The sequence below is a fragment of the Pogoniulus pusillus genome, chromosome 27, assembly GCF_015220805.1.
Source record: "Pogoniulus pusillus isolate bPogPus1 chromosome 27, bPogPus1.pri, whole genome shotgun sequence".
Taxonomy (NCBI): Eukaryota; Metazoa; Chordata; class Aves; order Piciformes; family Lybiidae; genus Pogoniulus; species Pogoniulus pusillus.
This window is the reverse complement of record NC_087290.1, coordinates 8,561,631-8,587,825: the sequence shown is the minus strand read 5'-3', so window position 1 is coordinate 8,587,825 and position 26,195 is coordinate 8,561,631. Positions and strand designations below refer to the sequence as shown.

General features: G+C 44.1%; 1 protein-coding gene and 1 long non-coding RNA gene across 9 annotated transcripts in view; one reads left to right on the top strand and one right to left on the bottom strand.

Annotated features, from left to right (window-relative positions):
- The window catches only part of LOC135187282 (uncharacterized), a 52,379-nt gene that overhangs the window by 20,802 nt on the left and 5,382 nt on the right, over window positions 1–26,195 (bottom strand). For 3 of the 8 annotated variants that reach the window (XR_010307286.1, XR_010307288.1, XR_010307287.1), the window contains exons 2-9: window positions 22,021–22,239; window positions 19,237–19,361; window positions 15,946–16,084; window positions 15,475–15,770; window positions 14,350–15,293; window positions 12,831–12,897; window positions 3,697–3,817; window positions 2,466–2,648 (exon numbers count right to left, since the gene is read on the bottom strand). This is a non-coding gene — a long non-coding RNA (uncharacterized LOC135187282). Of the gene's footprint in view, window positions 1–2,465; window positions 2,649–3,696; window positions 3,818–9,416; window positions 10,647–12,830; window positions 12,898–14,349; window positions 15,294–15,474; window positions 15,771–15,945; window positions 16,085–19,236; window positions 19,362–22,020; window positions 22,240–26,195 lie in introns of those variants that run through there. The other 5 variants (XR_010307293.1, XR_010307292.1, XR_010307289.1 and 2 more) reach the window with 5 other exon arrangements.
- Window positions 1,190–26,159, top strand: FOXN1 (forkhead box N1). Its single transcript, XM_064165863.1, has 8 exons — window positions 1,190–1,309; window positions 3,117–3,620; window positions 5,825–5,932; window positions 12,600–12,727; window positions 13,548–13,644; window positions 22,059–22,266; window positions 23,017–23,544; window positions 25,839–26,159. Exons 1-8 carry the CDS (start codon window positions 1,190–1,192, stop codon window positions 26,105–26,107), a joined length of 1,962 nt encoding a protein of 653 aa, XP_064021933.1. The 3' UTR covers window positions 26,108–26,159.

Sequence of the window (26,195 nt, the reverse complement as noted above, 5' to 3'; positions counted from 1 at the left end):
AACTCTTGAAGTAAAGTGGCTTTTTCTCTTTTCCCTGACTTGCACACCTGAAATCTAAACTATGAATAAAAGGCATTTTTTGCATAGCTGCACACTTGGCACAACTTTCTGTGCATGCCATACAATAAAGTCTTCTGTGGTTTTACTGCATAATTACAGTGAACAAGGAGGGACACACACACAAAACATGGTAGAAGACAAAATGTTAGAAGATTAAATCTACTCTTCTCACTCTGAATAGTTATAGAATCAGTCAGGGTTGGAAGAGACCACAAGGATCACTCAGTTCCAACCCCGCTGCCATGGGCAGGGACACCCTACCCTAGATCAGGCTGACCAGAGACTCATGCAGCCTGGCCTTAAACACCTCCAGGGATGGGTCCTCAACCACCTCCCTGGGCAACCCATTCCAGGCTCTCACCACTCTCATGCTGAACAACTTCCTCTCAAGTCTAGTCTGAACCTACCCACCTCCAGCTTTGCTCCATTCCCCCTAGTCCTGTCACTACCTGATGATATGTCTCATCTGATATGTCTCACATATCCAAAGATCAAAGATTGGGAACTTCAGAGGAGATACAACAGAAATAGGTATGGAATGATGAAGTTATTTACATATCTCAGATACATTTAATCATGCAAACCAGAATGAAAAGGCTGAAGAGACTGGTATTAATAAAAAGGCAAAGTGAAAATGTGAGACTGATGGTTGCTACAGGCTAATGACAGCAAAAAAACCCAAACCTTTTATTTGCTACAGTCCCCCTGAAAGCTGTTGGGATGCATTTATACTGCAACATCTCAACAAACCAACACTGCTACACCTGCACAACCTCAAAGCAACCCATTTTCCTTAACTTAGGAACCTGCAGAAAACAAAGGGAGGAGTCGACCATCTCTTTGGGTGCCTTCCAACTCCTAACATCCTGTGATCCTGTGAATTCTCTCTGCTAAAACTGTGTTGCAAATCCACATCAGCTCTGTGCATTGCACCTACAGGACGTTGCTTTCAGAGCTGAAACAAATTCTAAAGGAATTCTTTGGGATTGGTTATTGTCCAGCTATACTCCTAGCCCTCTCTAGTCACCTGCACTGTTGGGGTTTTTTTTTCCCCTATTTAAGCTTTAGAATATGTTTGTTACACTTTGGTTTCTTTCTAACAGGGCTTCTATCTGACGTGGATTTGGTAATGGTTTCACTACTCCAAGACCAATCGAATATTAAGTTTTCTTCTTCGGACACTCTGGAAAGGGACCAACAAGACCTCATGAAGACACAGGGGGATTCAATATCCCCAGTTCAGCAAACTGTGAGTAAGATGGCCCAGTTCTGTTCCCTTTATTTGGGGTACAAGTGCAAATACAATATTTAGCAACTGCTGTACTAAATCTCAGCCTAAGTGGTAACAAAGCAACGAGGCTCGACAGGGCTCTGGGCAGCCCTAGTTGAGGATGCCTCTGCTTACTGTAGAGAGGTCTGGACAATGTGACCTTTGGAGGTGCCTTCCAACCCAGACCATTCTGTGATTCTATGAAGCACTGACAGGTTTAGCCTTGAAGAGTAGAAAACAAAGTTATTCTTCTGAGCTACCCATAAGCTCCATGATAAATTTCCTATTCAATTGCTTAAAGCTCCTACTACTTTAAAAGCAAGCCAGGCAATCCATCTGGCTACTAATCCAGTAAAAGTAATACCTGTAAAGCACTTCCATCCTCTTTCTAAGATAAATAAATAAGCAAGCAGGCAGACAGAGAGACATCAGAACCTTGCTGTCTACTCCCTGCCAGTAGAGGATACCTTCAAGCGCTTCAAACTTCCTTGGGACTCTTTTGGGATAAACTGCTCTCTCCTGTTGCCTGTAGATTCATGTTTACCTTTCATAACAGAAGTACAGGTGGGATTAGTGGTTTCCATCACCCAGCAGCAAGATGACCATTGTTATGCTTTTATTATGACTATTTCAGGTGAAGAAGTGCCAGCAGTGCCATGCATCCAGCTTTATATGACTAAATATAGCATGGGTTAAAAAAAATTCTTATGTAACAGAAGAGATCCTAAACATGTATCTGGGCTACAGAGGAGAGCAAGGCAGTAAGAATTTACAAATAGATATCACAAACACAGCAAGTTTGTGTTCATATGAAAAACCCAAAGTGTCAGGAGGTCAGATCTGCTTCATGCAGGAATCCAACAGAACAAAGCTATTGAGCTTTGAGACCCAGAGCCATGTGCAAATGATGGAAGCAGCTGTACCATGTTCCACTCCTCAAAAAGTACTGTCTTTTATGCCAGCTTCCCTTGAGGACTTGTTGGAATATGGTCCTTCCAGGTTCTTTCACCTGTCCTCAAATGTAACACCAACTTGGATTTGGAGAGGGCAGGGGCAAAGGGACCACTTGCTGATTTGGTCTGAGTTGCTGTGAAACACAGAACATTACATTTTCCCCTTCATTGAAGACAATAACCTGCTCTTGAGTTAAGCATGTCTTCTCCAAAGGCACCCAAGTCGTTACTCATCCTTGATGGCAGGGAAAATATGCATAATGTCTGAGCTGAATGTCTTCGGCTTCAGGATCCAGACACTGGCTCTCGTTAAGCTTTTCTCTTCCAAATTAAAGAGCACTTCAGAAGCTGTTATTTTCTTTTTGCTAAAGTGCAAAAGGGAAGGGAGGAGATGAGACAGGAACCAGGTTAAAATGTCTGCCCAGAGCCTGCCTGTCTCACAGAATGAGTGTGGCTATGTTGATGAAAGGAAGTGATGTAACTAGCAACATATCTGGCAGCTTGTAACACCAGAGAATGAGATCAAGATTATTTGACTAAACTTGCATATGGCAAGACTTGCACTTATCATATTCCTGTCATTTAATATTTCATCACTTGATCCTACATCATCCTTCCCCTGAAATTGTCAGTCAAGAGTTACCCAAGACGTCCTGGTTTTCCACGGCACTTCAATCTTCTCAATGCTTTTGTTTACTTTTGAACAGTTTGGGATCCCAACTAGCTGCTCACCAATAATCTATTTTAATGTACTTTTTTTTTCCTGTAAGTTGTGAAAACAAGAAAACATTTCCTCATGCTAATCCTAAATAAATGCTGATAATTCATTGCAGGATAATCCCAGTTACAACTGCCAACCCTATGAGTCAGACAGCAGGACAGAAAGGAGGAGTTCAGAGTCTTCTCACAGCCCCAGCCCTGCTTCTCCAGCCCAGGATCAAATTCATGGGAGATACCCTACAAGCCAAGGAATTCACTGTGGCAAGAACAAATTCAAAGCATCCTTCAGCACTGAGAAATTCAGACGGTACAGTTATGAGGAAAGTACTGTAGGAAACTATGACAGGTTTCTGAAGAGCAGCAGAAACCCCTTCCACCCTTACAAGAGGCAGATCAGCGAAGAGGTCTTCCACGAAGCACATCAAACCCTCCCACCAGAAGATTCACCTTTCAAAACTGCCAGAAGCATTGATGGTTTTGAGGGTCTACCAGGATCTACAGGTCCTGACGAGTCAGAGTCATTTCCTACACACATTCCCAACATCTCCACAGAACAGCCATGGTGTAGCAACCTCCAGTACAGCACCACAGGTCAAGATCACAGTTCACAAGTCATGGTCAGTACTTTTCTTATACTTCCCCCCCCTCCTTCTTTTCAATGGCAAAAGTATAGATTGAGAAATATTTCCTTACCTCTTAATGTGACTGTATGGACATTTAGCCTCTTGTCAAGTTGTGGGTTAAAGTTTAGGGCAGACATCCATATTTGTTTGTCAAAGTTCTCTGTTTTGTGGCCTTTCCCTGCTGAAAAACACTTCAGACAGGCGCACAAGAACAAATAATTTTCCATCAGACATGATACATGAATGTCAAATACCAAAACACTTCCTGACAACAGGTTTTTATATCAGTAGTTGACATCAAACAACATTTTCAAGGGACAAAACCTCACCAACCAGTATTTCTTTCAGGCATGAGGACACGTGTTTCAGATTTGTCACACTGCCTCAGCTGACCTGACATAAACAGAAGAGAAAGCCACAGACATCAATTCTACTTAAAATTAACATACTGTTACTAGAAATTTAAGGGTAATTAAATAGAGTTTAATGCTGTTCATGGTATGTGCAGTGTAAAGGTACCTGGGCTAGCAGATATCTGGTATCTAGAGGTACCTAAAGGTACCTGGGCTAGATAGAGGTGGCTGCCTCTGCTGGGCAGCACAGAGATCCCTGCAAAGCCATGTACCACAAGATACCTTTGCTGTGATCCAAAGTGCAAAGTGTTACTTGCATCATCCAGCACAGACACAAACAGTGACTGCACCTGCCAGGACAGGGCCCTGACCACCAGCTCTAAATGGCTGCGAGGCAAAGAACTTCAAGGTCACCAAAAGGAAAAAAATGAAGGCAAACAACACATCAATCTTAATTGGATTAAGACAATGCACCAGGCAACGGCGGGATGTTGTCTGGGTACATACCTGGGGATTGAAGCCATCCAGGTTAAGGAGGAAATTGATCTAAATCTCTTATTTCCTGGCTAAATACTCATCTAGGTCAGATGAGTTAAGTGCAACACCTCTAAGCAGTTGATGAAAAAAAAAACATTTTGCATTTCTTCCCAAATCCCTGGGATGCACAATGTGCGTGAAGCTGGCCCTGCAGGAGCCCTTTAAGCAGTGTGTGTGCCTAGTCAGGAGCAGACTGGCTACTTGCTGGTGCCTGCACTGGTTCAGTCACCGCTCAGCTGCCAAGCTCTCACATACCTCACACACTGCTGGCAAGCTGACACTTCTGGAAAACTTTAGCCTATATCACCCACCAAAATATCAGGATAGCAACTTAAGCCTAAAATGTACTCCTACACTAATCCACACCAGAGAAGATGGTCATTAGGGCCTTGCTTTCAAACAGAAGGATAAGTGCTACTAGTTCCTGAAATAAGGTGTCTGTGACATCAGCTCTCAGAAGAGATTTGCTGGCCACCTCTGTTAAGCTAAGGACACAGCTGGAGACATTTCTCCATGCATAGATCATCAGCAGTTAGGGCTCTGTCAGGCTCTCTGCCCTTCATGTCGTTCATCTGAATTGTTCTCCTGAAGCAGAAAGTGCTACTGCACACACACTATGGTGCACTCAGCCTTATAGCCACAAGACAGCAACGTTCAGTGTCCAGGAGCCTGAGCCCTCAATAAGATTAAGCCCTGTGTAGAATCCAGGGCAGGCAGCTGGGCAGACCTAGGAGAAATTAAGACGTGATCACCTTGTCTATGTTCATTTCCAGCGCTTCAAAACCAAATCACATTCTTACTGCATTTCAAGTGTCTTGATCAGATAGTCCAGTTTGATTCTTGCCTGGCACCTCTTTCCTGTGCATTACAGACCTCACCCTCTACCTAAGGATAAAACTCCAACATCATCTTGAAGTACTGACACTCTGCAAGATAAAAATCAAGGAGTGTGAAAAAGATAGAGAGAGAGAGAGACAGAGAAATACGTGCATACTCAGGAATGAAAGCTGGAGTGTGCAGTTTGTGTCAGCAGGGGAAAAAAGATAAACAGAAACTGGCATTTTCTGAATTGCTCTGCATGGAATTCAGGCTGGGATTACCTTTTTAAAACAGTAGTTACATAAATGCAGGAAACTCTTTCTTCTTGTACCTCGAAAAACCTAAACCAAACTGTATGTAACATTTACTGTGACAGAAATAAGGCCAAAGCAGTGGTATGTATAACACAAGGCAAATCAGAACACTGAGTAACAGAATTATTCTATTTCTCTAACATGTTTTTTTTTTTCCTTAAATATTTTCTATCAGGATGCAGATATCAAGCTTAGGACATCCCCAATGGAAGGACAGCCTGGTTTGTACTGCTACCAACCTCAAGTACAGCAGATGTATTGTCCCTCACATCCTTTCCATCAGGTCAGTACTACACATGGACCATCTTTCTAGCACAATAGTGGTACAGTAGCTGTGAGAATAATACAGAGAGAGAGAGATTGAACAATGAAAGGTTGGACCAAAGGTTGGGTTAAAGGTTGAACCAGATGATTCTTGAGGTCTCTTTCAATCTGTCCTTCTATAATTGAATAGCTGCTAAATCCATGTTTGCGTACATATATTTAGTTTATGGCAACGAGATCTGAAAAGGACTACACCAAAATGCATTTTTAAATGGTCATCCAGAACAAAAGGGGGGAAAAAAACCCACACCTTATAAAAATTGAATCTCCCCATTGCTTAGTGTAGTGGTTCTGGGAGTCACCCACCCCACATACACAATGAATTCACCCAGACTAGACCCAGCCAAATTTCCAAGTTAAGGAATGAAGCTTTATATATATATATATACACACATTATATATATTTATATATAAGGAATGAAGCTCAGCAAAATATACAAGCAGATATTTACAGCTACATACAGTAATATACAAGTTAAAAGTAATTCAGAAACCCAATACCTCTCCTAGCAGTCAGAGTGCCCAGGAGGGATTCTCAACCACCCTTCCACCTTCTTTCCATCCCCCTCCCTTATCCCAGAGCCTGTCTTATGTGCAAGGTGAATTGGAAGGATTGGCAAGGGGGATGAGGCACTTAGTGCCATGGTCTAGTTGACTGGATAGGGCTGGGTGATAGGTTGGACTGGATGATCTTGGAGGTCTCTTCCAACCTGATTGATTCTGTAAAAGTGATTAGTTGGGTTACATGCAAGGTCAGGCAGAAGCAGTTAATATGACAGAAGCCAGGGAGAGACTCTGCCTTATCTATGTTTGTGTCCTTGCTTTTATACATCTCAGCAAACCTAAGAGTGAAATAGACATCACCACTGTTTTCTTTTCACAGCCTAAAATCTGATTTCTCTCATTAAAATATTCTAATTAGCCTCAGACCAGTACTTAGTTGTATTTTCACCTTTACACTCAAGATAATTGACTTTGAATCCAGTTAAAGTTTTAACTGTTGCCATTTTAGGATCCTGGGTTAAAAATTCACAGGGTCCTCAGTTAAAAAATCCCATATGCCATTGTGCACTTAAATTTCACATCAAACACACCAAAAAATCCCTCACTGTAAAAGCACAATTTTAACAGCAAGGTGATCTTCACTTTCCTTGTGCTTTATGGCACACACACACATCTCTTTTGCAACCTTCTGACTGTTACAACATCCCCAGCAAAAGATTATTCAGCTGAAGCATAATTGACAATAATGCTGATGAGGCAGGAGAATGCACAATATTATGGTTGTTCTTCTGCAGTGTAACTATATTATTAATGCCAAAAATGCACAGGAGCAACTGACAACTTGTTTCTCTTGAGTGTGTCTAGATATGACCTGACGTGTTCAGATGACATTTCCACAGCAGCACACACTCTGTGTCTGCAAAAATCACACATCTGTGCCTCTAGCTCACATGTGATCCTAGTAGGTATTTATAGAGGTTGGAGTGTGGCACACAGGCAGGATGTGTATTATAAAAAGTGATTTTTCAAGACCCTGAAATGTCTTAAATGGCGACTTGAAGTCCAAATGGTGGTACCATTCGATGCACTGAAATTCTCCTGGTTTAGACTCGGTAACATGCAACATTTCCAGCAACAAAGATGTTTGATAAAATATCAACATTTGAGAAGACAAAAAAAAGAAGCCTCAAACATCCTATCTGCAAAAAGAAAACCCAAACTGAAATGAACAAACACCAACAAACACAAAAATAACAGACAAATAACCAAGCAGTATCCTAACAAACCGATCAAAACCCAAGCAAACAAACAAAACCAAACTCGTGCAAGGTAAAACCAAAGCAATGAGGAGTTTTCAGCTGTGCAGGCTGAACTCCACACCTGAGAACATCTCAGCTGCCAAACCTCCCAACCATTAGAACTGAATTCAATTAAACTTATGGGAAATTCATGCACATAAAATAGTTGAACATAAAAGCTCACACTTGAGCTACAACCCTTTTGATCCCAGCGGCTGATGAGTGATGTTTGGATTGAGCTGTACCATCTCTGTCAGCTTGCTCAGGAAGTACACCAAAAAAAAGTGACTAACAGGCCAGTGATTTTAAACTGTGCAAAGAAAACAAAGCCCAGGTTACTGCATGAAATATCATTGGGATTGTTAATTCCTGCAGTGTTATTAGGCTGAGTCACTGAAATAGTGACCACACCACTCATCATTAGGATTTAGTCCCTTGTGAGGGGGAAAAAAAAAAAAAAGGTTCTTTTGGGCACAATTTTCTTCAAGAGGAAGTTTAAATCCCTTCTGAATGCAGGTGTTGGATGACCATAAAGAACAGGAGTACAGGCAAAATGGAATTTTATGATCATTGGTAAAACTAAAATGCCCATCACAGCTGACTTGTTAGGAACTCAGCTTGTTAAGTGTTTTGTAAAAGGAGGAACAAAAGTGTTGCACACCTGTGGTAGATTTTCACGTGTGTTTCTCATGCTTCTAAATCCCCCACCCACATCCTGAAACTTGAAGGAAGATCTCTCATTATTAAGTTTAAGAGGGAGAAGGTCCAGGAGAGGACTACAAGGATGATTGGGGGACTGGAGCACTGCCTTATGAGGAGAGGCTGAGGGACCTGGGGCTCATCAGTCTGGAGAAGACTAAGAGGGGAGTTAATAAATGTTTATAACTATCTGAAGGCTGAGGGGTCAGGAGGGGGGGGCAGGCTCTGCTCACTTGCTCCCTGTGGTAGGAAAAGGAGCAATGGATGGAAGCTGTGGCACAGGAGGTTCCACCTCAACACAAGGGGGAACTTCTTTACTGTAAGGGTCACAGAGCACTGGAACAGGCTCTCCAGAGAGGTTGTGAAGTCTCCTTCTCTGGAGACTTTTAAGGTCCATCTGGATGTGTTCCTGTGTGACCTGAGCTAGATTGTATGGTCCTGTTGTGGCAGGGGGCTTGGACTTGATGATCTCTTTGGGTCCCTTCCGATCCCTGGCTTCCTGTGGTCCTATTACACTATATAAGCCCTAGATATAGAGAGGCATATAATAGAGACTAATTGCATCATTCACTTGGAGAGCTTCAGGAACTTTTACAGCCTTCCCGAACTTCTACTGTCTGGGACAGTTCATGCAATCACAGGGTGGTGTGGCAGAACAGCACAATAGGCACCCTCCATACCAACACTTGCATCCAGTAAACTTCTAAAATCAAGTTTCTCTTACTGTCATCTTCCTCCTCCTGCTCCTTCAGCTATGGCCAACCTCTGACCACTAACTTGACTCTGTATTTAAATCAGCTTAAAAGCAATCTCCTTAAAAGCTGATTTAGGGAGAATTTTGGCAGAACCTGCAGTTACCTTGTGAATTCATTTGAATGTTATTTGTAGAGTAAGGTTATTGGTTGGACTTGGTGATCCTGAGGGTCTTTTCCAACCAGAATGTTTTTGTGAGTTTGTTGTTTCTTTATTCATTCTGGAACAGGTGCCCATGCCCCTGTCACTGCTGATTTGATACCACTGGCATTAACCATATGTAAAAAACCCTACCAAATTAAAGCTGAAACACACCTTCTGGGAGTTGTTAGGCAAGACACAACAAGTACTAAGAGGAAAGTCTTCCATCCACCTGCAGGCTGGCACCGGGACAGGGCTCTCACATGCAGCAGGTTTCTGTTAGACTTTTCCATAGTTGTGCTTCTTAATGCTACCATAGTAAAAGTACAGCAAAGTGTTTTACTACTCAGAGAGAAAAAAAAACCCACACCACAATAGGTACAAGCAGCCAAAGTCATAACAGGTAGAATTGCTATCCCCGTGCCATAATCATATGCTGGGAAACAAAAGAACATAGGATACAAGACAGAGAAGAAGTGGAATAACATCTTTTCCATGAGCAACTCCAGAATAAGTACTTTGCATTTCACTCTTGAATGGAATAGCACAATTTAGATCATGAGGAGCTTGCACTCAAGAGAACAGATCCTTTAGCCTGATCAGAAGGATGTTCAAACTACCCCTCACTGTTCACAGCAAGGATGAGAGAGACCAACTCCTTTGCTAATTTCATCCAGATGATAAAATGGCCTCACCTTCCCCTTTGCTGGACACAACACAGAGGATGACTCACACGAAAAATTGCTTCTTATTGACCTGAAAAACCTAGCAGACACTTAGTGAAGTCATTACCCACCCACCATAAAACACAGGCACCTTTCATGCCAGTTGTACAACTCTAAAACCAGCTCAAGCCTGTCATACCAGACCATACCCCAGCCTCTGCTCCCTCAAAACAGAGTAATGAAACCAATAAAACAGAAATAATCCCTAAAACACCCAGTTCTTGCCTTTGGTGGTGACATCACAACCAGTCCCATCTTAGCAATCTTTCCTTCCAAAGAGTCACTAAAAGCAATTAAATCGACATTGTTGTGTGAATTGCTCAGTTTTCTATTCTAGTGAAAAATCCACACACAATGCAAGAAGCCAGCAGAGAACTGCAGATGAAAATTAGCTCACAGCTGCTTTGGAGGCTGCAGCTTTGCAGTCTCCAGCAGTTAGTTCAACAAGGCAGGACATGATTCATTATGTGCATCTCATTCACTTCACCCTGCTTACTGTAGCAAACAAATCTGTGTATTCAGTAGGTATTTCTATATTCCATTTCAGGCAGTACTAGAAAGGGAAAAACAAACAGGCAAAAACTCAGGCAACAACAATAAAATCACTGAGAAACTGGAATAAATTATGCAGAATCCAGAGCAAATAAACTAGGAACATTTTGCAAACACATGATGGCCTCTCACATGTGTTTTAAGGGGGCAAAGACCAAGAGCAACAGAAGCTATTGGTCTGAAAATAGAGATGATAGTAAGAAACTAAGATGTGTAAACTAATTACCAAGGGTATCTTCCCAACAAGACTCAGAAGCTACATTATAATCCTTCAGAGGAGCCATAAAAACTTCTGACAGGTCTTTATGGTTTCTCTGACATGGAACTTCCAGAGCTAAGTTGTAAAACACTAGATCAGGGCTTAGCAACCTTTGAGTACTAGGGAAGGCATGCAGGTAGACTTTTTTAATAGCCTATGACATGACTCCTAATTTTGGCCGTGCCCTAGCCCTGGCATTTGGAAAGATTCATCTGTACCAGGCAGAAATTCCTCTCGGAGAGCTCCGAGTTCAGTGGGAACCTTTGCCTCACGTGGAGCCAACTGATGGTATCTCGCCTTAGAAGGGTAGTGTTTCTTTCTTCCTGAAAGCTGCTTGCCAGCAAGTTTAAACAGCAGTTTGGAAGAAAAGTGTGACCAGTTCCACACTGAAAAAAAGAGAGCAAACCTACAGAAGCTGAAGCAATCAAAGCTGTTGTCTCCTCTCTTTCACACTCTTTTTGGGCACTGGCATATTTCTGCTGTGGTGGCACCATGGTAGGCCAGCCAAATTTTAGCTTTTTTGAAAGCTGGGCAGGTTGGAGATAGAGTTTAGCATTTCAGCCTCAGGTAGCATTTTGCTCCTTGTCTCTAAGGGAGAGGTGAGTGCAGTGTCAATGTTGATTGATTTTAGGTGTCCCAGATGTTGTTTTTAGGTTTCTTATGTAGAAAATGGAGAAGCAGATGCTGTTGGAGGTGGTGGTGAACAGCACTTCAATTTTTGGCCTCTTGAGAAGCCTCTTGGCACTGACTGAGGGAACCTCACAGCTTCAGCAGAAGTCAGGCAGCTTGAAAATCCACCTGTGAGAGCTGTCTCCCATGCCACTGTCCTGGCCCCCAGAATGACATCGGTCATTTGTTTTATAACAACACACTCACTTCACTAAATACTCTGATGCCATTCATCCACAAAAGCTTTTGTTGTTGTTCTCATTTGGATTGTTGCTCCCCTCCCTGGTAACAGCAAACTAAATGGATGCTTTGGGATGCTGCTCTCTTAGGATTCGACTCGATACACTTTGGGTTTTAATCTTGTTGCATCTCTCCTCGCCCCAAACCAGCACACAAGCAAACAACGCTTAGCCAAAACTTCCCTGGTTTTGCCTAGATTTTTAGTGGCTCCATTTAATAGGCTCACCAAAGTGGTTCACATTGAAGTGCTTTATTCTGGTGGGACTTTTTTCCCCCTCCATGTGTATATAACTGAAAATGCACCATGGATTTCCTTGTATGCACAGTGAGGCTGAGCAGGCTGAGACACTCCAGCTGCAGAAGGGGTGGCTGAAGGGAGATATGCTTTAGGTCTATAAAGTTATGAATTATATGGAGAGAATTAACAGGCTACAGTTGCTCCCAGTTTCCACAAAGACTCAGCAGCATGGCAGGCAATAATAGAAGGGGGATTTACATATCTCAGTTTGGAACTCACTACAATAGGATCTCCTAACAGTCAGCATATCAGTGAGTTCCTTCTCACACATGCTCCATTTATACTACTTCGTAAGCATTAATTAGTAACATTAATGTTTTCCAATACAATGCTAGAGATATTTGGTGTCAGACTTGGCATTACAGCTATTAAATGCAGGCAGAGGACAATATCCTCAGAAGTAAATGGTTTTAAGTTGTTATTAAGAGAGAAACGTTTTTGGGGGCTCATTTCTACCCCAAGTAACATCTCTTTCTTTGTATCATCAGTATTCTTCAGGAAGCAGCTACCCTGTGACTTACATCGCTTCTTCACACTACCCTTACCAAAGAATTGCTCCTCAAAGCAGCCAAGAATCTCAGCAGCCTCTATTTCCCAAACCCATCTACTCCTACAGGTAATAAAACACTTTTTTTTTCCCCCTTAAAGACCTACTCTTGCAGGAAATCCACTCTTTATCCATGGCCTATTTCAAGCACCATTTGCAATAATATGCTTACTCTTACTTCTCTTGCTCCCCGTGTGCTCTGTCCCAGTTGTATGAATCAAATGTTCCAGACTCTGGGGCTAAGGGGGAGAGAAATGAATGTTATAGAGCATGTAAACAGTCTTGATCACCCCCACAAAATCCAGACATAACACAACAACTTAGGTGTTGCAAACATCATCAGTGCACTAATTGCACACTGCTGGTGGTGGTGGTTGGTTTTTTTTTCCAGGATCTGTCTTAGAACCAATTTTTTTTTTCTCCAAGTGCCAGGGCAAGGAAATGCCTAGAAAACATAGCAGATCTGCCAGTCACCATACTGGTTTAGCCCCCAGATGACAACCTAACAAAGTAAATCAGACAATGACGTTTTAATTACACCTGCTGTCACTGGCAGTTTGATGCTCTCATTGTGCCCTTTCCCAGTTCCAGCATTCAAACATGACCTTCAGTAAATGCACACTGGCAGGGTTTGAAAGGCTTTAGCTTTGAGTCCACTATTTTAAAGCCAGGTTGGCCCTTTTATATACACTGTGAGAACTATCCCTAGAAGTTCAGCAGTGCGAGGAGATTGCTTATAAACAGCTGAGTGGCAACTGAAAGCATTATTGGCATTCACGCTATGGCAGTGGAAGGCACAGTAATTGCACACACTGGGGATAAATGATCTGTTCTACTTCCAAGGGGTCAAGCAGAACAGGCTAAAATACTTTTCTTTCTCTCCTTAAAGCATCCTGATCTTCATGGCACTCAAAAACAGCAAGACAGGGAGTTTGCCAGTCAGTGAGATTTACAATTTCATGACAGAACACTTCCCTTACTTTAAGGTGAGTTCCAGAGGGAAGGGGGGAAATCTCTTTCTAAGCTTACCTGGCAGCAGAGGGAATAAAGGAGGGGATTCAGTCTGTGAAAAGGGATCATTTCTTAGTAGATTAATATCAAATCATTATAACTATTAAGAAGTAAACATCCTGAGGGGAAAAGAGATCATTCTGGGAAGCTACCAAGTTCATGTGGGGGTCTTGACAGGATAAGATGGAGGTCTTGACAAAACAGGAGGAAACTGCTTCAAGTAGCACCAGAGGAGCTTTAGGTTGGACACAAGGAACAATTTCTTCCCCAAAATCTTTATCAAAGCCCTGACCAGGCTGTCCAAGGTAATAGTGGAGTCCCCATCTCTGGAGGTGTTTAAAAGAGACAGAGGTGTGGTGCTGAGGAACATGTTTTAGCATCAGACTCGGTAGAGTGAGATATTGGTTGGACTTGATGATCTTAAAGGTCTTTTCCAATCAAAACGATTCTATCCTAAGTCAGTTACCCACTATATACCTTCATGGTCACAAACTGCTCAGCAGTTGAAGCCTAGGCAGAAATGTGAACACGATGTGTGGCAAAATTTAACACAAAAAGGCATTAAGAGCTCTCCCAGCTTTGAGTTTGTGCAGACAACAGGGGCCATTCCTCCCTAACAACTCATAAAAAAGGGTATCTTAAAACACCACATCCATCCCTTCCTCTCAGATCTCACATACAGGCAGAACAGGTCTCGTGGCTTCCTCTGCCATCAGTAGTGTGTCCAGACTCAGGTGGAAGCAGAGGCTCAATGTTATTGTGCTCTCTTCTCGAGCTGGGATATCCATATTGGGCAACTTCACTTTCATGCACAGTACAAAAGAAAACATAATAAGTGATAAACGGTGCTAAGCTCATAATGACACACAGTGATGCTGGGGAAGGTAATGCTCATGGTTTGCAGCAGATAACTCTGGCAATTTACACCTGTGCTAGGAGAGGATGGCTTCTGACACTTGGAATGCAAGTGGGAAGAGATTAGGCAGCTCTCGACCCCGGAGCAGGAGGATTACAGTTAAGATTTTTTTAAAGAGAGCTGTGACAGAATGGCCAACTGCTGCTCACCACAGAGCTTCATTATTGCTGAGTCATCAAAACCAGCTCCCTGACAGCCCAGGTAACCCACGGCAAAGGCCAGAAAGGAAAACACAGCCACATGAGTCTGCCCCATTTCCTATTGCAAATAAACATGCAGCGACCAAAACAAATACAAAGCAGCTAGAGGATGGCAACTCAAACAGCTGCAAGCAGTAAGAAAGGGACACTAAGAATAACTAAAAGTAAACAGTCTGATGCAATTGTGCAATGCTTTTGGAAACTGAGGATAAATAATGCCCACACAAAGAAATAACATTGAACCTGTCAGGAATCAGGGAGAAAGAATTGACATCCAGTAGGAGGAACTGTATGGATCTGTTACTAAGATCCATGAGGGAGATGTTCCAGACCTCTCTTATCATCTTCTTATCCCTCCACTGATCTCTCTCCAGTAGTTCTTTGTCCATCTTGAATTGAAGAGCTTAAAACTTGACATAATTCTCCAGATGTGGCCTTACTAGGGCAGAGTAGAGGGACACTGTAGTATCTCTCCTATGAGAAGCTGAGAGACCTGGGTCTGTATAACCTGGTGAAGACCAAGGCAGAATTCCTCAGTGTTTATCAACATATAAAGGGTGGTGCCCAGTGATATAGCAAATGAGACAACAGCCACAAAACTGGAACACCCTGTCATGGTACTGGAGCCCTGGAGCAGGCTGCCCAGGGGCATTCTGGAGTCTCCTTCTCTGGAGAGGTTTCAAACTCACCTGAACATGATCCTGTGCATCCTGCTCTGGGTGCCTCTTCTTGAGCAGAGTTGGGGTTGTCTAGGTGATCTCCAGAGATCCCTTCCAGCTCCCACCACATCGGGATTCTATGATTACACTTCTGCATTCCCAGATTCTCTCCCAAGGGAATCACTAGCCACTCCATTACTTGTAACAAGCAAGCAGAGAATAACAACATAATTCCAGAAGTTTCCCTTCACAACAGGATTGTCCACTGACACAAATCTGAAGTACTGCAGCTTTCCTAAGTCACAGAGGCACAACTGATTTTCAGTCTGAAAACACATGAAAGTAATCAAAACAGGGAAAGGGAGAAGGTCAGAACAGCACATGACAAGAACAAAGTACCTGTAATTTGTTTTTTTTTTTCTTTTAATCTTCAAAATGATAAGTTTCTAGATTCGTATTTTGTCCCTAGCAGAATATTAACTCCATTTTCCATGCATTTACCTGTGCAGTCCTTGCAAAACAATATTAGTAAGAGAGAAAGCCTTTTGGGGACTGTGAAAAAGGTCTTCAGTTGGTATTTTGCAGAACTACACTTCTGAGCACAATGTTTTACAGCAAATCCTAGGGAATTTATTGCTTCCTAGAAAAAAAAACAGCACAAGTTTGAACAGAGAGATGGGAATCTGAAAAGTGTGTTTTATAGGCATGTCCACGTTTATTCATCAGATAAAGCTGAAATTAATCTTCCTTTGTCTTACAACACAACCGATTATAAAATTAATCAGCAGCTTGCAAAGCAAATGCTGCTGCTGCCAACGTGCACAGAATTCCTCAGACTCAAGGCTGTGGCTCTGCCAGGTATCACCTCCCTGCTCCTGCAGTTAGAGTTCCTCTGACACAGCAGAAATATTAGGGAGATGATACATCCTTTCCTTTGCCGAGCATTGAGTGTAGATGTTGTGTGTAGTATATATGCTGATGTTCTGTCTGCGACCAGGTCTAGAGAGCAGCATGTCCATGTGCCTGCCTCTGTGTGCATGCATCTGTACAGCAGACGTTCTCCCAATACAGCTTTACACGACTGTTTCTTAGCTAAACTCTTCCCTTCTTCCTCACCCAAACTCACCTGTTCCACAAGAAGGGAGGTTTTCTTGTAGCAGATTCTCCTGGCTTTTTCTTAATCTTAAAATCAATGATAGTGAGGCTGCTGCTGCCATGTGCGTTATAGAAGACTGGTGCAGGAGGTGCTAGCGAAGCATTCACTGCCTTGTGACAGCTTCGGGTTTGCATTTTACTTGCAATTGCGGTCAAGTGATTGAACACTTCCACCCCAAACACTCTTAACATAAAGCAGGGGAGAACCAGCAAGCAAATACTGTGCTTAAGTGCACGATCCTTGTCTTTATAGCAGCCCACGGAGCTATTAATCAATGGCAAACGCTTAACATCCTCTATCCTCCCTTTAATTGCTGAGTCTTCAGCAAGATAAAGCAATACAAAAATCGCTTTGCTGTTGCTACTAAGACTCACTGACGAGCAGGATACAGCAGGGGGAGGGGAAGCAATTTCAGCTGGAGAGAAACAGAGTGCAAGTGTACACAGAACCTTGCTGGGAGACATTAGATGATACAAGCCTAGTCAAATTAACTTGTATTCGCTGCCACAGCAAATTTAGTTTCTATGATGCAACAATCTCATTTCTAGTTGAAACAGAGCAATCCAACTCCTACGTCCTAAAAAAAAAAACAATCTACACAGCTAAAGTTCAATTACTCTTTGATGTACCTCTCCCTTCTCTTGAGACCTAGATTTAAAGAGAAAGGGTTTTGCAAGATCACTGAACTCTTTAAACTTCAAGAGGCGGTCAGGATCAGTGGGGCTGTACAGCAATAGTCTTTTTGCTTGTCATCCTTTCTTGTCTTTGTAGCGATTAGGGAGCCTAACAGAACGCTTTAATCTGCTTAATCGGAGTTATTGCCAGGAGTCCAGGAGGTTAGAAAGGTCTCTAGTCTGAGGGAGCTCACGGCAGCAAGAATTGCCTTGCAGTGTCCGTCTCCATACAGCTCCATCGCCTCACGGCCCCGGCCCCTCGCCATCTCTCCTAGCCCCATCTCCTCACGGCCCCAGCCCCTCGCCATCTCTCACAGCCCCCTCTCCTCACGGCCCCGGCCCCTCGCCATCTCTCCTAGCCCCCTCTCCTCACGGCCCCATCTCCTCGCCATCTCTCCTAGCCCCATCTCCTCGCGGCCCCGGCCCCTCGCCATCTCTCACAGCCCCCTCTCCTCACGGCCCCGGCCCCTCGCCATCTCTCCTAGCCCCCTCTCCTCACGGCCCCATCCCCTCGCCATCTCTCCTAGCCCACTCTCCTCACGGCCCCATCTCCTCGCCATCTCTCCTAGCCCCCTCTCCTCACGGCCCCGGCCCCTCGCCATCTCTCCTAGCCCCCTCTCCTCACAGCCCCGGCCCCTCGCCATCTCTCCTAGCCCCCTCTCCTCACGGCCCCATCTCCTCGCCATCTCTCCTAGCCCCCTCTCCTCACGGCCCCGGCCCCTCGCCATCTCTCACAGCCCCCTCTCCTCACGGCCCCGGCCCCTCGCCATCTCTCCTAGCCCCCTCTCCTCACGGCCCCGGCCCCTCGCCATCTCTCCTAGCCCCCTCTCCTCACGGCCCCATCTCCTCGCCATCTCTCCTAGCCCCCTCTCCTCACGGCCCCGGCCCCTCGCCATCTCTCCTAGCCCCCTCTCCTCACGGCCCCATCTCCTCGCCATCTCTCACAGCCCCCTCTCCTCACGGCCCCGGCCCCTCGCCATCTCTCCTAGCCCCCTCTCCTCACGGCCCCGGCCCCTCGCCATCTCTCACAGCCCCCTCTCCTCACGGCCCCAGCCCCTCGCCATCTCTCCTAGCCCCCTCTCCTCACGGCCCCATCTCCTCGCCATCTCTCCTAGCCCCCTCTCCTCACGGCCCCGGCCCCTCGCCATCTCTCCTAGCCCCCTCTCCTCACGGCCCCGGCCCCTCGCCATCTCTCCTAGCCCCCTCTCCTCACGGCCCCAGCCCCTCGCCATCTCTCCTAGTCCCCTCTCCTCGCCATCTCTCCTAGCCCCATCTCCTCACGGCCCCGGCCCCTCGCCATCTCTCACAGCCCCATCTCCTCACGGCCCCGGCCCCTCGCCATCTCTCACAGCCCCATCTCCTCACGGCCACGGCCCCTCGCCATCTCTCCTAGCCCCATCTCCTCACGGCCTCATCCCCTCCCCGCCTCCCCATCGCTTCCCTATCTCTCACGTCCCCTCGCCCCACGGCCCCGTCCCCTCTCATGCTGAAAGCAGAATAGGAGTGAGCCATAGTGAGGAGATTCCAAGCATGCAGCGGCACCCGCGGTACCCGTAAGCTCAGATGGTTAACAGACCACCAAATGCCAGCTGAGAAGCTGTTGATAAAGCTGTAATGTGAACACGCTGCTGGAGCCTTCCTTCGGCGGTAGGCAGAGATAAACGATGACTTTTTTTGCTGCTCAGCAATACCGAGTTCAGTGCAAAAGCCTGTTCAGCTCTTGGCAGCAGTCTCCAGAACAAATCTGTGTGCTTTTTGCTCTTACTAAAGATCATTTCTAAGACGATCTCAGAGTTTACACCCTGAAAACCTCTGAGAAACACCTGCCACTCCCAGCTTCTCTGGTGCTTAGCAGAAACACTAATTATCCCATCTAGATGCAGACAGAGGCATACGGAGCCTCCTGTGCAGGGCAAGGAGCATGAATATTCTTTCAGGACAGTAGCTAAGCACTCATCTTACCTTGGAGGAACAGTTTTACTTCTGGAACTGCCAGAAAGCAAAACTAGTACGATGTGGAGGGCAGAAAACCTGCTTCATCATCTTCAGATGAGTGTTAAAGGGTCTGTTTGTTGGTTCTCGTTGCCCTGTAAATAGAAATGCACCACCTCACCTATAGGGCTGGCTGAGAGAATAGCGAAAGGCTGACATCAGGTGGGCCAGAAGGGTACAAACTGTGCTGTTACAAAAGGAAAAGAGACTTCGTTTTTAGTTTAATGGCAGCTATTTTAAAATAATAATAAGTTGTAGAAGCAAATATTATGAGGAAATTATATGAGGGAAGCAAATATTACATTCGACCCTCAAATTCTTCAGTAAGTAACGCCTCAAGCCTCAGGATAGTCTGTCACAAGCTAGGAAAGAGCAGATTTGACATCCCTGATAAAAGCAGAACTGCTTTCTAAGTATGTTCAAAGACCCATGGCATACCATGACCATCGATGCACAAGGGGCAATGGGTGGAAGCTGAATCATATCATAGAATCATAGAATCAAGCAGGCTGGAAGAGACCTCCAAGATCATCCAGTCCAACCTAGCACCCAGCCCTAGCCAGTCAACTAGACCACGGCATAGGAAGCTCCATATAAACATGAGGAAAATGTTTTTCACTCTGAGGGTGACAGAACACTGGAACAGGCTCCCCAGGGGGGTTGTGGAGTCTCCCTCTCTGGAGATATTCAAGACCTACCTGGATGTGTTCCTGTGTGATCATGTATAGGAGATCCTGCTCTGGCAGGGTTGCTGGACTGTATGAGCTTCTGAGGTCCCTTCCAGTCCCTAACATTCTGTGATGATCATATGAAAGCAGGAACAGGCACAAGTTCATTTACAAAAGATGCTCTCAGAGGAAGTCTCTTACACCAGGCAACAATTACAGAAGCTATCCTAAAGCTGTCTTTCTAAGGCAGAAGGATCCCTGTTGATAAGGCATGGGAATGGAAAGAAAACTGAACATGCATTAAAGGGAAAATATCTTTTCTTGCCTCTTGAAAAACACCATGGAAAATATTCTTTTTCCTTGTGCTCTCTGTTCAATAACTCTCTGTGGTTGGTATAAACAACTCTAACAAAAACCCACTTTGCATCCACAAATATGAGTCAGCAGTGGCATGCAGACAACTTCACCCACCTGTCTGAGAGTTGCTTAGTAGATTTTCATTCCTATGGCACCCAAATGAGGGGTTTGGGGAAATAAGAAATAGCCTCCAAAATTATGTATTATTTTAAATGTTTTTAAATTATTAATTGTAATTATTTACTAATTAAAAGAAATAATTCTTTTTTATTTTAATTTTTAAATTATTTTCATTAATGTATCATTTCAAAAAGGCCTCACAGACTAACAGTGAAGGTTGTTGTGTGTAATCTGATGAGTTCTAAAATCTCTCTTGAGATTTCTCATCTAAAAAAAATCTCTGAACTTTTGGATAGACATTCGACTGCCACAGGTAAAGCTACAGTTTCATCTTCTGTGACTGGTTCTGGGGCAGCCCAGCTGCACCAGCAGATACATCGCTCACCATGGCTCTGGCTTGCTCAGACCAATCCCTACCACCACCAAGCAAGTCATTTTTCCTCCACCATTTGTTGTATTCGATTATATTGCAGTGGCCATCAACTAAGGTAGTTCTACTCATGTATGGAGTAAGCAGCATTGTACAGTTCTACCAAAAAGAGAAGCAAGGAAGTGACACATCAGGAATTTACTACAGCAAGCAGCTGATGTGGACTTGCACACTAATTCCCAACATGACAGACACTGTGCTCTGGCTGTGTGACTAAGCCAGCAGAAATAAGTGAAAACAAACAAATAAGCACCAGACGAACTTATCTGCACTATCAGGACACTGAGCCACTTCTTTAACGAGCATTTCAGACTAGCAAACAACAAAGAGGCCTTTTCCATCAAAATCCAGGCATGACTACTCTCTGAATACTTCCCCCTCCAGCTCTTACAGCAATATTCAGTTCATTTAATGCCATTAAAATAAGAAATAATTAAAATTTTAATTGTCTAAACAGAGAGACCTTTTTTTGTTAGCAGGGGTTTGATTGACTGGTTTTGGCAAAGGGTTTTCTTTTCTTCCCATTATTGCAGGTGAATGCAAAAGTGTTCAGAGCGATCTTGATTCTCTCAGAAACCACCTAAATCAAACTAGATGAATCATTTTAATGAAGCTTTTATCTATAGATCAGCCTAAAGGAACCTTCCAGCTTCCACTACCGAGTTAAAAATAAATGCAAAGCAAACAGATAAAGCGATCAGATGTAGAAACCTGTACCTCATCTGGAGGACTTGTGATTAAAACATTTGGTTATATAATTGGTTAGGAGGCAGAGTTACACCTACAGCAGCATGTGAAAGTCCTTTTGAAGTCTGCCTGGACACTTGAGTCCAAGCAGTACTTAGTCCTTCAACGAAGCACTTGATAGCTTTTCTAGATGTTCAAGGGCAGACTCATATTTGCTGTTACCTCACACCTCTAGAATATCAGTCCTTATACTCTCAGTTCTCCTGATTTGCAAATTCAACCCTAAAAAATCCACAGCCCCTCTGATAAGGCAAATTCTACTGCTTAGGAGGTTAGGTCCTGTTTTAGCTGATCCCTCTCTTCCCACGCAAGACCACCAGAACATTGTGGTGGTTCAGATCGCAGACAGTGTCATCTAAACAACATGTCTGATACTCTCACCAGTTAAAAGAGAGAAATATATGGGGGGGGGGGGTGAGGAGGGGAGGTTACCTTGAAGTTCCATTCTTAGATTGGATTTGTTTTTCCAGACAGCTCCAGATGGCTGGAAGAATTCCGTGCGCCACAACTTGTCTTTGAACAAATGCTTCGAGAAGGTTGAGAACAAGTCAGGCAATTCTTCTCGCAAAGGCTGCTTGTGGGCTCTGAATCCTGCCAAAATCGATAAGATGCAGGAGGAGCTTCAAAAATGGAAGAGGAAAGACCCAGTTGCTGTAAGGAAGAGTATGGCAAAGCCAGGTCAGTAACATGGCAGCGTGTTAAATACAATAGTTCCCAAGCGCTTGGCCCAGGATTTGCCTTAGTAATAGGTACCAAGCTGGTTGAGAAACTTTACACATGGTTCAGGAAAGCATTTAGGGTTTGTTTTTTTCTTATGGTTATAAAGAATAAAATGACAAAAAGGGGGAAAAAAAAAGAGATAGAGGAAAAAAAATAGACATCAGAATTAAATAAGAGCTGATTATGCAGGAGAGCTTCCAACCAGAGAAGCTTCACCAGGAAAGCATTCCCTCTTGACATCTCACTAAACTTCAAGTTAAGATCAAGACTGAAATAAGTACTATTGAGTAAAAATTTTAATTAGCTGCTAAGAATGCAACATTTAGACATAAAAATTGTGATTTAAGAGGCACTCACTTAGCAGTGATGACTTAGAAAACTGTTTTAGGCCCAGCCACAAGAATAGGTTGCCCAGGGAAGTGGGAAGTCACCATCCCTGGAGGTGTTCAAAATACAGGTAGATGTGGCACTTGGGTTTAGTGGTCATGGTGGTGCTGGGTGAACTCAGTCATCTCAGAGGTCTTTTCCAACCAAAATAATTCTATGATTTGGGGAATCCAGCACTTCTATTGCCATCCCACTCGCCCAGTCCCTGAGGAACACTTCCAACCGCAGCTGTAACCCCTGAATATTGAGGCTCTGTTAGGAATGAGCAAGTTACAGGACTCTTTTCTTTCTTTCCTTTTTTTTTTCCCTTTCTTTTTGTAGAGGAACTTGACACGCTGATAGGAGACAAAAGTGAAAAGCTGAGATCTTCCATCATGTCCTGCAGCCCTCCCGGCATTGCAAATGCAGCGCTGCCCAGGCAGATGGCAGTCCAGCCCCGCTCCTTAGGCGAGCCCACGCTCTCCTCCGGCGGACCACAGCCCTTACATAGCATCCACGCCCCAGGGGCTCTACATATCAAGAACCCGCTACCGAATCTGCTCGGGGGACAGCAGACTGCGTGCTACACATCCCCACAGGGCTTTCCTCAACTCTCAAGTACTTTAATGCAACAACCATCCGACCACCAGACCCTCTTTCCTTCTGGGGATACTCAAAGTGAACTCAGAACTCAGCCCAGCATCACGCAGGATTCTCCACTGCCAGCCCAGACACCCCCTATGTGTGGTGTGAAGATGCTGACGGAGCACTCCACAGCCAGGACCATGCAGGACACGCTCATGCAGGAAGGAGATCTCAGCAACGATATCGATGCTCTTAACCCCTCCCTGACCGATTTCGATCTCCAAGGTGGGTATCTGAGGCACTTTTATTTTGCAGAGTCAGGCTTATTACATCACATCCCAACCTGCACAAATATTTTTTCCCCCTCCTGCCATTGTCAAAGCCTTCCTGTATCAATGCAAACAAGCACTAGCAGAACAAAGGCACAATTTTTGTCCTTTTTATGCTACTCGTCCTGGCCACTGCTACAGAGACCCTCTCACTGGCTTACAGTGTTTTACACACCATGGAATTTTGCACTGTACCTTTAAAAGGTTATCCCAAGAAAGCTACAGATTAACATCCAGAATTCAACAACTCCACTTACTCCTGTCTACAAGTGCTGGTGTTAAGTCCTGCAAGACATTATTTACTATGGCCTTTTCCACTGAGAACTACTAAAGCACAACTATTTAGTGCATATCAAGAGAACTGCCACGTGAAGGGAATGAAGAGAAATAATTTTGATTGAATTAACCTGTGACTTTTTTCTTTATCAATATTCAAACACCTTCCCCATCTTTGCTCAGATGGGTGCTATTTACTCCTTCACAAGCCATTCAGCTGACCTATGCCCTGAACAAATTGATTTTCTTAAGCATTAGTCACATAACACTGATGACAGAAAACTTCTTGATATGTACTGATTGAATCATCTGGGATGGAAATGATGAACATAGAAGACATAAACTTGGTAGGGTTTTTCTTTTGTGTATGTATAGACATATATATTTATGTGTACACATGAAGTCACACCTGTGAGCTCCCAATTACAAAGCTCTTGCTGTTCCCAAAAACATGGAAGAATTGTCTTCCTGCCCAAACACAAGATGGCTCACAAAGCAACCTCAAAGACAGAAAAAAACCCAACCAAACCAAAGCAGTGTTAGCAATCCACATGACTCACTGAAAGCAGCTGCTCTGTCATTGTATGTCACAAATGCTCTGCAGTCCTGCAGCGCCCAGATTGCTTTGCTGAGATGAACACCAGGTTTTTGAGTCCTTAGCTTGTTGCTTTTCCAGGCAGATCTCACATTCTGCTCATTTTGCTGAACCATTCTCATTCTAGTCAGTTAATCTGCAGCGTGCTCGTTTGTGCTGTCAGTGTTTTGTATGCTTCACCAGCATGGTACAATTCCAGCTTTCCTCTGCCTGATTACCACTGATTTATTTAACCTTATTTTAACTTCCTTTCTTTCTGAAATCACCAAATGTCAGATTAGGGGTCTTAGAACTTAAGACAAGGTCAGCAGGCTTGGAGCAAAATCATTAGACACACAGATACACTACACTACTTAGAGATAGAAACAAGAATCAAGAGAGTTGAGCATTAACCCACTGGATGGTCTGCAGATGGTTGGTATAGCACTGCAGCAACAGCCTCCTGAAGAAATCTTCAGTGATGAAGATAAAACCCCAGCAGTACCTGATGTAATGCTTTCCCTGCAGGATGCAGATTGAGCAGAGAGATGAGGTACATGTTAGCGGGGTGGAAAAAAAGAATTATGTCAGCTCTTTTGCTTTGTCAGGTCGCCCAGATACTCAGGGACTCAGTTTGCAACCCAGAGACCACCACGCCACAAGAACACGAGGAGCTCAGCTGTGCAGCAATGTCATTTGCACATTTGCCCCAGGAAATGCCATTAGCTTGTCCATATTTCAGAGAGACAACAAGGGCAACCTCCCCTTTCAAAATTAGTGGCCTTTTGGTTTAGCTTTTCAAATAGAAGTCAGTGCTCTAGAAAGATAGAGTTTCAAGAGGATCAAGTCACAGGATGTCAGGGTTTGGAAGGGACTCAAAGAGATCATCAAGTCCAACCTCCCTGCCAGAGCAGGACCATACAATCTAGCTCAGGTCATAGAAGAACGCATCCAGATGGACCTTAAAAGTCTCCACAGAAGAAGACTCCACAGCCTCTCTGGAGAGCCTGTTCAGTGTTCTGTGACCCTTACAGTAGAGAAGTCCCCCCTTGTGTCGAGGTGGAACCTCCTGTGCTGCAGCTTCCATCCATTGCTCCTTGTCTTATCAGAGGGAGCAGTGAGCAGAGCCTGTGTCGTGTGTGTGTCCCCCCCAACACCCACCCCTCAGATATTTATAAACATTTAATAAATCATCTTCTTGCTGCTTTCTCCCACATTTAAATGTATTATGGATATAGATAAATAGTGATTATCACAATCTTTCCCCTTTTTTCCTGACAAGTCATTAGGAGATGTCTGCACACAGCACACACGAATATATAACAATGACTTTCCCATAAAACAGTGTTTTCAGAACATGTATAACAGGAGTTGGATCAATCCATTTTGTTTTGTTATAGGAAATCTTTGGGAGGAGCTGAAAGACGACAGCCTCGCTGTGGACCCCCTAGTTCTCATTTCATCATCCCCAACATCTTCTCAGTGCTTTCCTTCTCACTGCCAGATGGAAAACAGCAGCAACAGCAATGTTAGCATGCAGCATGGGACTCCACACAGCAACATGTCTGACCTGCAGCTCACAACTCTTTACTCTGCCTTTATGGAACTGGATACAGTCTCTCCTGCCTATCTAAGTAATCCTGGATCCAAACCTATTGCACTGATGTGAACCACACACCAACCTAATCCTGCTTCCTATCTAAATACAGTCCCAACCATCACACACTCTCACCTATCTGATCTGTGTCAGCTGAAAC